This window comes from Mercenaria mercenaria, unplaced genomic scaffold (assembly GCF_021730395.1).
Source record: "Mercenaria mercenaria strain notata unplaced genomic scaffold, MADL_Memer_1 contig_3661, whole genome shotgun sequence".
Taxonomy (NCBI): Eukaryota; Metazoa; Mollusca; class Bivalvia; order Venerida; family Veneridae; genus Mercenaria; species Mercenaria mercenaria.
Window position 1 is genome coordinate 10,252 of NW_026461822.1, and position 13,651 is coordinate 23,902.

At 35.0% G+C, this 13,651-nt stretch overlaps 1 protein-coding gene across 1 annotated transcript in view; it reads left to right on the forward strand.

Moving 5' to 3' along the window:
• Positions 1-309: 309 nt before the first annotated feature.
• LOC123532047 (calcium permeable stress-gated cation channel 1-like) overlaps positions 310-13,651 on the forward strand; it is a gene marked incomplete at its 3' end in the record, with an annotated part of 54,772 nt that continues 41,430 nt past the window's right edge. Inside the window, exons 1-5 of the mRNA XM_053534401.1 lie at positions 310-808; positions 1,666-1,703; positions 7,745-7,884; positions 11,030-11,081; positions 12,817-12,925. Of these exons, the coding sequence (XP_053390376.1) occupies positions 770-808; positions 1,666-1,703; positions 7,745-7,884; positions 11,030-11,081; positions 12,817-12,925 (378 nt within the window). The remainder of the gene's footprint in view (positions 809-1,665; positions 1,704-7,744; positions 7,885-11,029; positions 11,082-12,816; positions 12,926-13,651) is intronic.

Sequence of the window (13,651 nt, forward strand, 5' to 3'; positions counted from 1 at the left end):
CAGTCTCGTTTTCTGTATCAGTTATATTTACAGTTTCATTTTCTTTATTAATTACATTTACAATTTCATTTTCTTTATTAATTACACTTACAGTTGTGTTTTCTTTATAAATTACATTTACAGTCTCGTTTTCTGTATCAGTTATATTTACAGTTTCATTTTCTTTATTAATTACATTTACAATTTCATTTTCTTTATCAATTACACTTACAGTTGTGTTTTCTTTATAAATTACATTTACAGTCTCGTTTTCTGTATCAGTTATATTTACAGTTTCATTTTCTTTATCAATTACATTTACGGTTGTGTTTCCTTTATTAATTACATTTACAGTTGCTTTTTCTTTATAAATTATGTTTACAGTTTCATTTTCTTTATTCATTACATTTACAGTTTATTTTCTTTATTCATTACATTTACAGTTTGTTTATTCTCTTTATTCATTACATTTACAGTTTTGTTTTCTTTATCTATAACTTTGTTTTAGCTGGCTTTTGAACTATTTTTCTTGTAACAGTGATAACTGTTACAGGGGTAGTAAATCAATAATATAACAAAACTTAACCTTAAATTTTAAATCAGATACTTTAGGTCAAGACTTAATATGAATATTAAAATTTGAAATTGCATTAAACAATGAAACTGTTGTTGTTATGACATATGATAACTGTTGCCTTCTAAATTGCAACAAAATCTAAATTATGGTTCCTGTTTCAGATGGACGTCACTGTTTTATGGAGAGCATGAAGGGAACCGGCTACATGGATCCATGGAGTCACTGGATTCACAGCTAAATGCTCAAGATAGGGTGAGTTTGTCTATCATATCATCTGATATGTCATACTGTCTGACCTGCCCGTTTGGTTGAGCACCTGGGACCTCTATTGCCGAGTGGTTAAGGTAGCTTACTTCGAATCCCTTGCTCCTTATCACTGTGAGTTTTAAAACCTTGCCTGGGGGGTATGATTCTTTCATGTGAGGAAGCTGACCAGCTTGACAATTTACTGTACTGACTGAATAGCGAACAGTGCAGACCATGTTCGTGCAGGTTGATCTTAGTTTGTACTGGTCGCAGAGACGGAATCACTCGCCACCAGCAGGCTGAAGGTTAATATTTTGTTGGTAACAATTTTTTTTTGCATTTCATGGTTGAGTAGATCTAGGAAATATTTGATATCTTTAATGATACTTTATGAAATCGACCCAGCAAGTTAGAACCGTATTTTTTATATCTTTTATGATTTTCTATGAAAGCCAACAATATAAATGTGGAATTTAAACAGGAAATATCACATTGTTCATAAAAAGAACTTTGTCGTTTTTACCACGCAGTTGCAGAAATTGCTCTGCATTTTGCCCATTTATGTCATAAAAGACATTACATTTGCAGTCAGCAGCATTATGATCTGCACATTTCTCCTACTCATGTTATAAAACAATACTTTATTCTGTAGCCAAATATCTGATCGTATTTATTGTAATTCAATAAATGCAGATAGCTCTTAAATGTCTTCCGGGAATTCAAATACTGTGGAAAAAAGCTAAACATTCTATTAGGGTCACACTGTCGTTTATTTTTCATTTCTTTAGGAATACTATTCAAGGTTATTTGATACTGCCCTTATTGTCAGTAACCATTTTACAGCCTCATACTTTATTTTCCAGGGTTTCTGCTCATGGATTACGGCATCCATCAGAGTAAAGTAAGTAACTAGAATCTTTGACTTAGTCTAATTATTCTCACCTGAACCAAGTGATCAAGATGAGCTATTGTGACAGCCCTTTTTCCATTGTCTATCATTGACAGTCATTAATATTTGTACTGTTAACACTCTAGAGGCTACAGTCGGTCCAGTCTTAATGAAACTTGGTCAGACTGTGTTTGATTTGGGTCATCTGTGTTCAAAAATAAGGTCACTTGGCCAAATCATAGAATAACCTTGTTAACTCTCAAGAGGCTATATTTTTACCTGGTCTTTTTGAATGCTGTACAGAATGTTTGTCGTTATAAAATCTAGGTCAAGTTCAACACCAAGGTCACCAGGTCATATTATAGCAAAGCCTTGTTTTCATTGTAGAAGTCGTATTTTCTCAAATTGATAGTCTTTCTGAAACCTAGGTCAAGTTTGAATAAGTAAGAAGTGATTTAGGTGAGCAATGCAGGGTCTTCTGGGGGCATCAAGCGTTTATTGAACGCAGCTCCTTGTTTTATTTTCTGGTTTACGGGAGATTTTTCAAAAAATTTGGGTCAGGGGTGCGGGGGGGGGGGGGGCAAATAAAAATAAAAATACAAACCACTATTTTGAGCAGTCGACCAAATAAATAAAAATAAAACGTCGAAAAGGATACAATTTTTTTTTATTTTTTGTACACAATAGAAAACAAAAGCTTGCAAACTTAAATTGCGTACACACTCACAAATGAACTATTCTGAACTGGTTTATATCTTATCATCTCAGTATATTGTTGTTTTATTTATGTATAGCTTGTATGCATGATGCCATTTTCATTGAATAAAAGAGACTCAACATGTCAGGTATAGACTTAGAAACTGCAATAAAAATAAGACTCAGCTGGAAATAAAATCCAAATTAGGTATCCTAATACCTCAGGATGGGACTGTCTAGATACTGTGTCTCCACCTGTCAAATTATACAGTCTGGAGACTGTTTTGATGCTTGACTTCTTACGTTGCCACTGCACAATGTGTCAGTAGCAATATTCTCTAAGGACATCTTTATTTTGATGTGTTTATCTTCTTCATAATTATATACACTAGAATTGGTGATGTTTACAATCTTCTGGAACTGGAATCAACAGGGATGAAAAATAACTAGTTTCATATTCAAAGTTATTATTTGGATATACAATATTGGACACAGTTATAGATGAATAGTGCATAATATTATATGAAATAGATTGAGTCAATGTTAAAAAATCAGGGTCAGTATGGAAAAAAATCAGTCAGTAAAAGAAAACCAGGCCGATACAGGAATCAAGCTTTTGGTCAAATTGATTGAGGTCAATATGACCACTTTCAGCTTTGGGTCAATACGACCACCCTCGATACATTTTGCAAAAGAAGAAATGAGTATTTTGCAACAGATCTCAGTTTGCTAAATTCCTATAATGAACTTGTCCATCTTTCAGTTTGGACAGTACCATTAACTGTTACAAAGGGTGCATACCAAAAGGATACTGACTGAATGGCAACAGTTCAGATCATGATCAGACTGCACAGATGTGCAGGCTGATCATGATCTACACTGGTCGCAAAGGCAGAACCAGTCGTGTCCAGCATGATAAGGGTTGATAGTAAGATATTGTTAAACAGAAATGTCCCCAGTTCCCCAGATTTTTAGCTCACCTGAGCACAAAGTGCTCATGGTGAGGTATTGTGATCACGCTGTGTACGTCGTCCGTCGTCTGTGCGTGCGTGCGTCCATGCGTCATGTCGTCAACAATTGTGTTTAAAAGACACCTCGTCCATAACCACTAAATGGATTTTGATTAAACTTGGCTTGGATGTTTTTTGGATGGTTCTCTACTAAAGTTGTTCAAACGGTTCCGCTTGGTTGCACATAGGGGCCGCCAGAGTAAAAAATAGAAATATCTTCAAACGACATCTCCTTCTAAACCGATGGTCTGATTTTGAAATAATATCAAACAAATGGTCCTTATGTCACCCTCTACCGAGATTGTTCAAATTATACCGATTCGTCAAAAAACATGGCCGCCAGAGGGCGTGGTCACTTTTCCCTATATGTATTTAGTGGAAACTTTAAAAATCTTCTTGTGTGAAACTGCTTGCCCGATTTTAGAATAATTTTACACAAATGGTCCTTGTGTGACCCTCTACCAAGATTTTTCAAATTATTATGATTCGTCAAAAAACATGGCCGCCAGAGGGAGTAGTCACTTTTCCCTATATGTATATCAATGGAATTTTAAAAATCTTCTTGTGTGAAACTGCTGGCCCGATTTTAAAATAATTTTACACAAATGGTCCTTGTGTGACCCTCTACCAAGATTGTTCAAATTATTTTGATTTGTCAAAAACATGGCCGCCAGAGGGCGTGGTCACTTTTTCCTATATGTATATTGTGGAAACTTTAAAAATGTACTTGTATGAAACTGCTGGCCCGATTTTAGAATAATTTTACACAAATGGTCCTTGTGTGAACCTCTACCAAGAGTGTTCAAATATTTTGATTCGTTGAAAAACATGGCCGCCAGAGGGCGTCGTCACTTTTCCCTATATGTATATAGTGGAAACTAAAAATCTTGTGTGAAATTGCTGGCCCGATTTTAGAATAACTTTACACAAATGGTCCTTGTGTGACCCTCTACCAAGATTGTTCAAATTATTTTGATTCGTCAAAAAACATGGCCGCTAGAGAGCGTGGTCACTTTTCCCTATATGTATATAGTGGAAACTATAAAAATCTTCTTGTTTGAAACTGCTGGCCCAATTTTAAAATGATTTTACACAAATGGTCCTTGTGTGACCCTCTACCAAGATTGTTCAAATTATTCCGATTCGTCAAAAAACATGGCTGCATGGGGGCGTGGTCACTTTTCCCTTTATGTATACCATACTTGTCCAAATTATTGCCCTAAGGTAAAAAACAAAGGCCACACCCCTGCGTCTGACATGTACTTACTATAGGCTATTATATTAGAACTTTGAAAATCTTCTTCTCTGAATCAAAAATAGCTAGAGCCTTGATATTTGGGTGTGATATCAGATTTGTAATTTCTACCGTAATTGTCCAAATTATTGCCCTAGGTTCAAAAGAGTGTGTGACATGTATATAATATAGGCTAACATAGAAGAAACCTAACTCTCTACTTATACAAACACACTTGAAGCCTAGTACACAGGTGAGCGCTTTAGGGTCAATTACCCTCTTTTTTTAAATCTTTGGGGTTAAAATAGGTTTATGGCATTTCAACCCCCTTGCCCTAAATTCAACTGCATGGGGAAATCATTGTGAATGGCAGCTTCCCAATAGAATATGTTTGAAGATGAGTGCCCATGGTCAAAATTGGTTAAATGCATTTATAAATAAAAACCTTGCAAAGTAATAGTTTGAACTTCCTTAGCTTGAAGGAAATACGTTCTTGTAGAAGTGTATAATTTTTAGCTTGACTATTTGAAGAATAGTTTATCTATTCTACTCCCCGTGGCGTTGGCGTCGGCATCGGCGTCACACCTTGGTTAAAGTTTTGCATGCAAGTACATATAGCTATCATTTAAAGGCACATAGCTTTGAAACTTAGTTTTTCTTTTCTAGGTCAGTTACCAACCTCACTGGGTCACGTCCCATAACTCTGACATGTATTTTGGCCACATAATGCCACCTTTGAACGCATGTTACTATCTCCAAATCTAATGCAGATATTGAATTGAAACTTCACATGTGTCTACGGGGTTATAAAACTAGGTGAAAGCATCATGTCCAATAAATCTGACATGCATTTTGGCCAAATTATGTCCCCTTTTAGACTAGAAAATCCTGGTTAAAGTTTTGCCTGCAAGTACATATAGCTATTAAAGGCATATAGACGTAACGTCAAAAGTTGTGACCCATGCCAAAATTCTTTGAAGTGATATAAATAAATGTTAAGTTTTCAATGACTATTCATTCTATTTTCTTGAAAAAAGTATCAAAATATACAGCAATAATTAGGCTGTAGTAAAGTATTAAAAAAAGTTATCGTTTAATCACAGTTATATGAAAAATCAACACCAATTGCGTTAAAAAAATGACGAAAAACTGTATGTAATTTGTAACAATTTTTTAAACAAACAGTACTTTTAGGGAAATTATTCTTTTTTTACGTGACTGAAATTGCGGGCAATTTTGCATGCTTTGTCATTGAACGTGATAATGTTTGTGAATTAATTTTGACGGTTGTGAATACGTTAAAAAACAAGATGGATATGTTTTCCGCGGCCGTTGAGTTATGTAATTTTCACTTAAAATAAATACAAAATTAAGACATGTTGAGCTATAAAATGCTGAGAAAAATTCATTATCTGATAAAATCTAACTATTTTCAGATTATTTTACTTCGCTGTTTTCACAGTATCTGTATAAGCAACGCTAAGCTAAAAAAAGCCTTTTCTTTGTTTGTACAGGAATAAAAGTTCTTAAAATTGTCACGTTTTCAATTATTAAACATATAAAAAATTAATTATGTTTTGTAAACTGCGATTACAATAAAAAAAACTGTTTTCGTTTCTTGTATTTTAACAAGTTTGGTCTAATTTTGAAAATGCTTTCAAAGATGATATTTTAATTTTCCGATGAATGAGTTCTTGAAATTGTCACACTTAAAAAAAAGCTAACGTCAAAAGAAAATAACGTCAAGATGCGTTTCATTCTGTCTTTTTTTTATTCAATAACGGCAAAATACAATGAATATACCTACAATGATAGAAAGGTCTGCCATTTGTTTAAAAAGTGGATTTTCAAAGAGAACCATAAAAATTGGTATGTATATTTCAGATTATTACCGCGGTCTTTACTATCCGAAAACAGAATCTCTGTCATACAAGATGATAATGAAAAACAACACGCACTAATTCGAGTTTAATAATATGTGTTGTTAAAGAAATTGATTGCAAACACTCTATTTCGTTACCGGTTTACTTACATGAAACCATTCTTGAGATTATGGGTGAAATCTCACAGTTATAAAGAAACACAAACTTACGAGACAGAAAAATGTTCTTTAACATTCAGATGTTATAAAAGGTAATATATGTACTGTCAAAAAGTTTTTATTACATTTAAATGTACGCTTTAATATAAGTATGCATTGTTTTTATAATATAACATGAAACAAAAATATGCCTGAAATGAAATAATAGCATTTAGACGTCCCGTTTTTATCATGTGTAAACTACTGATTTTTCATGATTTTGACATTGTTTTTATGTTACACTAATGGGTTGCAGCTTTTGACATTATGTCATAGCTTTGAAACTTATTTTTTCTTTTTCTAAGTCAATTACCAGCCTCACTGGGTCAAGTCCCATAACTAAGACATACATGTATTCTGGGCAAATTAAGCCCCCTTTTAGACTTAGAAAATCCTAGTTTTAAGTTTTGCATGCAAGTTACTATCTTCAAAACAAATGCAGATATTGAATTGAAACTTCACATGTGTCTTTGGGGTTATAAAAATTAATCCAGGTGATAACATCAAGTCTAATAAATCTGATATGCATTTTGGCCAGTTATGTCCCCTTTTGAACTTAAAAATTCTGGTTAAAGTATTGCGTGCAACCTACTATCTCCAAAACAAATGCAAATACTGGATTGAAACTCTGTAGATATTTTAACATTTAGGGTAATATGGGAATAATTTGAATAGTCGAGCATTGGCTGTCTTAAGGACAGCTCAAAATGTTGTAGATATTTAGACTGTTTAACCCTTACCCTGCTAAATTTCTGTAATGAACTTTGGATAGTAACATTAACTGTTATAAGGGGTGCTTCCAGAAGATACCAACTGAATGGCGAACAGTGCAGATCATGATCAAACTGCACGGATGATCATGATCTACACTGGTTGCAAAGGCAGAAGCATTTGTAAATGATGATAAGGGTAAAATAAAATCATGGCAAATATAATTCTGCTGTTTAGATACTTTTTTTATAAAGTGCAGACAGTTTGTACTGAGACATATTGTAAAGTTTCTGTACAATATTTAATGAAAGTATTCTTTCAGGGATTCTGACATAGTGAAGAAATGTGGCCAAGATGCTTTGCAATATATCACATTTCAACGTTATATTCTGCTGTATGTGCTTGTTGTATGTGTGCTGTCAACTGCAATTATAATGCCTGTCAACTTCACAGGCACTTACAGTAAGTTATTTCGAGTCAGACATGTAAAAGCAGTATGTTTGTATATGTGTGCTGTTAACTGCAAAAAAAACACCTGTCAACTTTTATTGATTCTAATAGCAAGTTTAACAATATCTGACAAATAAAAACAGTGTAACTGAGTTTATGTGTTGTTAACTACCATTAATACCTGTCAGCCTTACTGGTTTTAACAGTTACTTATTTTTTAGCTCTACTATTCAATAGTCTAGCTATTCTACTCACCCAGGTGTCGGTGTCGGCGTCACACCTTGGTTAAAGTTTTGCATGCAAGTACATATGGCTATCATTTAAAGGCACATAGCTTTAAAACTTAGTTTTTCTTTTCTAGGTCAATTACCAACCTCAGTGGGTCAACTTACATAACTCTGACATGTATTTTGAGCAAATTATGCCCCCTTTTGCACTTAGAAAATCCTGGTTAAAGTTTTACATGCAAGTTACTATCTCCAAATCTAATGCGGATATTGCTTTGAAACTTCACATGTGTCTTCGGAGTTATAAAACTAGTTGATAGCATCAAGTCCCATAACTCTGACTTGCATTCTGGCCAAATTATGCCCCCTTGTTTTACATGCAAGTTACTGTCTCCAAAACTAATGCAGACATTGAAATGAAACTTCACATGTGTCTTTGGGGCTATAAAACTATAAAACTAGTTGATAGCATCAAGTTCCATAACTCTGACCTGCATTTTGGCCAAATTATGCCCCCTTTGGACTAAGAAAATCCTGGTTAAAGTTTTGCGTGCTATTACAGCTATTACTTAAAGGCATATAGATTTAACAGTTATTTTTTTTCTTTTTCTACATCAATTACCAACCTCACTGGGTCAAGTCCCATAATTCTTGACATGTATTTTGGACAAATTATGCCCCCTTTTGGACTTAGAAAATCATGGTTAAAGTTTTGTGTGCAAGTACATACAGCTATTACTTAAAGGCATATATATTTGAAACTTATTTTTTATTTTTCTAGATCAATTACTAACCTCACTGGGTCAAGTCCCATAACTCTGACATGTATTCTGGGCAGATATGGCCCCTTTTAGACTTAGAAAATTCTGGTTAAAGTTTTGCATGCAAGTTACTATCTGCAGAACAAATGCAGATATTAAATTGAAACTTCACATGTGCCTTCGGGGTTATAAAACTAGTTGATTGCATCAAGTCCCATAAGTCTGACATGTATTTTAGGCAAATTATGCCCCCTTTTGAACTTAGAAAATGCTGGTTAAAGTTTTACATGCAAGTTACTATTTCCAATACTAATGCAGATATTGAATTGAAACTCCACATGAGTTTTTGGGTTTATAAAACTAGTTGATAGCATGAAGTCCCATATCTCTGACATGTATTTTGGGAAAATTATGCCCCCTTTTGGACTAAGAAAATCCTGGTTAAAGTTTTGCGTGCAAGTTCCTATCTGCAGAGCAAATGCAGAATATTAAATTGAAACTTCACATGTATCTTCGGGGTTATAAAACTAATTGTTTGCATTAAGTCCCATAACTCTGACATGCTTTTTGGCCAAGTTATGCCCCCTTTTGGACTTAGAAAATCCTGGTTAAAGTTTTGCATGCAAGTTACTATCTCCAAAACTAATGCAGATACTGGATTGAAACTCTATTTCAACATTTAAGGTAAAATTTTCCTGCTTCTGGGACAATAATTCGAATAGTCGAGCACTGGCTGTCTTACGGACAGCTCTTGTTTCTTTTTCTAGATCAATTACCAACCTCACTGGGTCAAGTCCCATAACCCTGACATGTATTTTAGGCAAATTATGCCTCCTTTTGGACTTAGAAAATGCTGGTTAAAGTTTTGCATGCAAGTACATACAGCTATTACTAAAAGGCATACAGATTTGAAACTTAATTTTTCTTTTTCTAGATCAAATACCAACCTAACTGGGTCAAGTTACATAACTCTGACATGTATTTTGGGGGGATTATGCCCCCTTTTGGACATAGAAAATGCTGGTTAAAGTTTTACATGCAAGTTACTATCTCCAAAACTAATGCAGTTGTTGAATTGAAACATCACATGTGTCTTCGGGGTTATCAAACTAGTTGATTGCATCCAGTCCCATAACTCTGACCTGAATTTTGGCCAAATTATGCCCCCTTTTGGATTTAGAAAATGCTGGTTAAAGTTTTGCGTGCAAGTTACTGTCTGCAGAACAAATGCAGATATTAAATTGAACTTCACATGTGCCTTCAGGGTTATAAAACTAGTTCCATAACTCTGACATGCATTTTGGTCAAAGTATGTCCCCTTTTGAACTTAAAACTTCTGGTTAAAGTTTAGCATGCAAGTTACTATCTCCAAAACTAATGCAGATACTGGATTGAAACTCTATAGATATTTTAACATTTAGGGTAATATTTTCCTGCTTCTGGGACAATAATTCGAATAGTCAAGCATTGGCTGTCTTATGGACTGCTCTTGTTATAATTCAACTTAACTTGCACAATAGCAAATCAATTTTGTTTCTATTCTATATGCCAGTGAAACAGGGTGTATTATGGGAACATGTGGCATCAGTGAGATGGGCAGCAGGGATCATCCACAGAAGTTGTCAGCTCCTAACATGAGAAGTTCTTATGCAATGTTTACCAAACTTGGTCATGTTCATGGGCATAAAATCTAGGCTACATTCCATAGCCAGCCGGATCGTCCAATGGCGCTTGTGTTACAGCTCTAGAATGATTTGAAATTGTGAAAATTGAAAGTGACTGCTCGATAACTTGAGCAGTTCTTTTCCAGTGTTCAGAAAACCATGTTAGTATGTTTATGGATTTACTATCTTGGCCAAGATCAGTAACCAGCAGGATAGTCCAAAATATTGTCAGTGACAGCCTATGTTGTTAAATTAATGATTTCTATTTATATATTACAGAACAAAATTTATAAACTGCCATTATAACATGCATACATCTTGCATCAAAATAAACATGCACTCAAATTACTTTCTGTCTTTTTACTTGTCAAAGTGTCCGATGCCATCCACAACTATTCAACAACTTAATATTGTTGATAGTTGCTGAAAATTTAGTAAGTGTACTTGTTGTTGTTTTTTTTTTTTGTTCCAAATATTTTACTTTATTTTCAATATTGCTTTTCAGTTGGAAATGTCACTGATTTTGGACATACAACAGTAGCTAACCTGAATGCAAAGTAAGATGATTTATGAATATATTTGACTCGTTGCTTCTAAATGTTACTGGTTAAAATGTATTATCAAACTAGGCAGACATTTTGTTTCCACTGGAAAAAAAATAAAGAAGACTAATTATTACCTTGAGACAAATAAAAGTAGTTTAATCTGTTATTAGAAAAAGGTTAATTGTGTAGTCTGGGTTTATGATTGCATGAAACAGTATTTCTGGTAAATTACTACCAAAATATTTCACAGAATTTAGTGGCAAGGGTGGAAGTACTTCAATATATCTTTTACAAACCATTAATGTCTCTTTTTGTTAGCTCACCTGTCATGTAGTGACATGGTGAGCTTTTGTGATCACCTTTTGTCCGTCGTCCGTCCGGCCGTCCACAATTTCCTTGTGAACACGATAGAGACCACATTTTGTATTTGTGATTTTAATCAAACTCGCACACAACTTGTATGGGCATAATATCTCGGTTCCTTTCAAAAACTGGCCAGATCCTATCATGGGTGCCAGAGTTAGGGGCCCTTATAGGACCAGAATTCGCTATTTTTGGCTTGTGAACACGATAGAGACCACATTTCGCCATTGATTTTAATCGAACTTGCACATAACTTGTTTTGGCAAAATATCTCTGTACCTTTCGAAAACTGGCCAGATCCCATCATTGGTTCCAGAATTATTGCCCCCAAAGGGCTAAACTTTGCTATTTAGGCTTTTGCAGACATATAGAGACTTCATTTATGGTGGTATTTGATACAAACTTGCAAGATATCTTTAACAACAATAGATCTTGGATCCCATGATCCAGTCATAGGTTCCGGGGTTACGGCCCCTGATTGACCCCTGAAAGAGCCAAAATTTGTTAATTTTTACGTTGTTAACACGCTAGAAGTGACATTTTACATTTGATTTTAAATACACTTACATACGACTTAAGTCACAATTAGATCTCGATTCCTTTTGATAACTGGCTAGATTCCATCATGCGTTCTAGAGTAACTGCCCCTGAAAGGGGCAATTTTTTTATTTTGGACCTTTCAGCCATATAGAGGTTTCATTTGTGCTTTGATTTGATACAAACTTGCACAGAATATTTATGTTGATGATCTCTAGGCCAAGTTTGCAACTGGGTCATATGGAGTCAAAAACTAGGTCACCAGGTCAAATCAAAGGAAAAGCTTGTTAACACCCTAGAGGCCACATTTATGACTCTATCTTCATGAAACTTTGTCAGAATGTTTATCTTGAAGATTCCTATGCCAAGTTTAAAACTGGGTCATATGGGATCAACAACTAGGTCTCCCGCTCAAACCAAAGGAAAAGCTTGTTAACACTCTAGAGGCCATATTTATGACCCTATCTTCATGAAACTTGGTGATAATGTTTATCATGATGATTTCTAGGTCAGGTTCGAACCTAGGTCACCACTCAAATCAAAAGAAAAGCTTGTAAACACTCTTGATGCCATATTTATGACCATATTCTCATGAAACTTGGTCAGAATGTTTATCTTAGTGATTCCTTGGCCAAGTTTGAAACTAGGTCATGTGTAATCAAGAACTAGGTCACCCACTCAAATCAAAGTAAAAGCTTGTTTCTACTCTAGAGGGCCATGTTTATGACTCTTTCTTCAAGAAACTTGATCAAAATGTTTATATTGATGATTCCAAGACCAGGTTTAACAGGTGAGTGATATAGGGTCATTATGACTCTCTTGTTGCTAATATTTTCTCATATTTCAGGTCCAACCTCCTGTGGATCCATGCAATCCTGGCTGTTGTGTTTCTAGCAATAGCTGTGATATTCATGAGACATTTTTCTGTAAATCTCACATATGATGATGATGAACAGGTACTTTGTTTGATATGGCTTTATCACGACTTTTCAATAGTTTTTTTATACGCCCGAAGGGACGTATTATGTTATACCCCCGGTGTCTGTCTGTCCGTCGGCCCGTTAGCAATTTCGTGTCCGCTCTGTAACTCTTGAACCCCTTGAAGGATTTCAAAGAAACTTGAAACAAATGTTCACCACACCGAGACGACGAGCAGAGCGCATGTTTTGGATGTCTCACTTCAAGGTCAAGATCACACTTAGGGGTCAAACGTCATATCAGTTTGTTTTGTTTCCGCTCTGTAACTCTTGAACTTCTTGAAGGATTTCAAAGAAACTTGGCACAAATGTTCACCACACTGAGACGACATGCAGAGCGCATGTTTGGGATGACTCGTTTCAAGGTCAAGGTCACACTTAGTGGTCAAAGGTCATATATGACTTTGCTTTGTGTATATTGCTCTGCATTGCAGTGCTCTTGTTGTACCCCGCGAACAACAAAGTTGTAAGAGGAGGGGGGTGTATACTAGTTTCAGGTTGCCTGTCTGTCCGTCTGTCCGTAGACACAATCTTGGTTGCACCATCTCTCCTCATCCCCTTGACACAATTTAATAAAACTTCACACAAGTGATCAGTAACAACAGTAGTTGTGCATGGGGCATGTTAGGTTCTTTCAGGAAAAAAAATTGCAGAGTTACGGGACTTTGTTTTTTGTTACTATACTATATACATAGACACAATCTT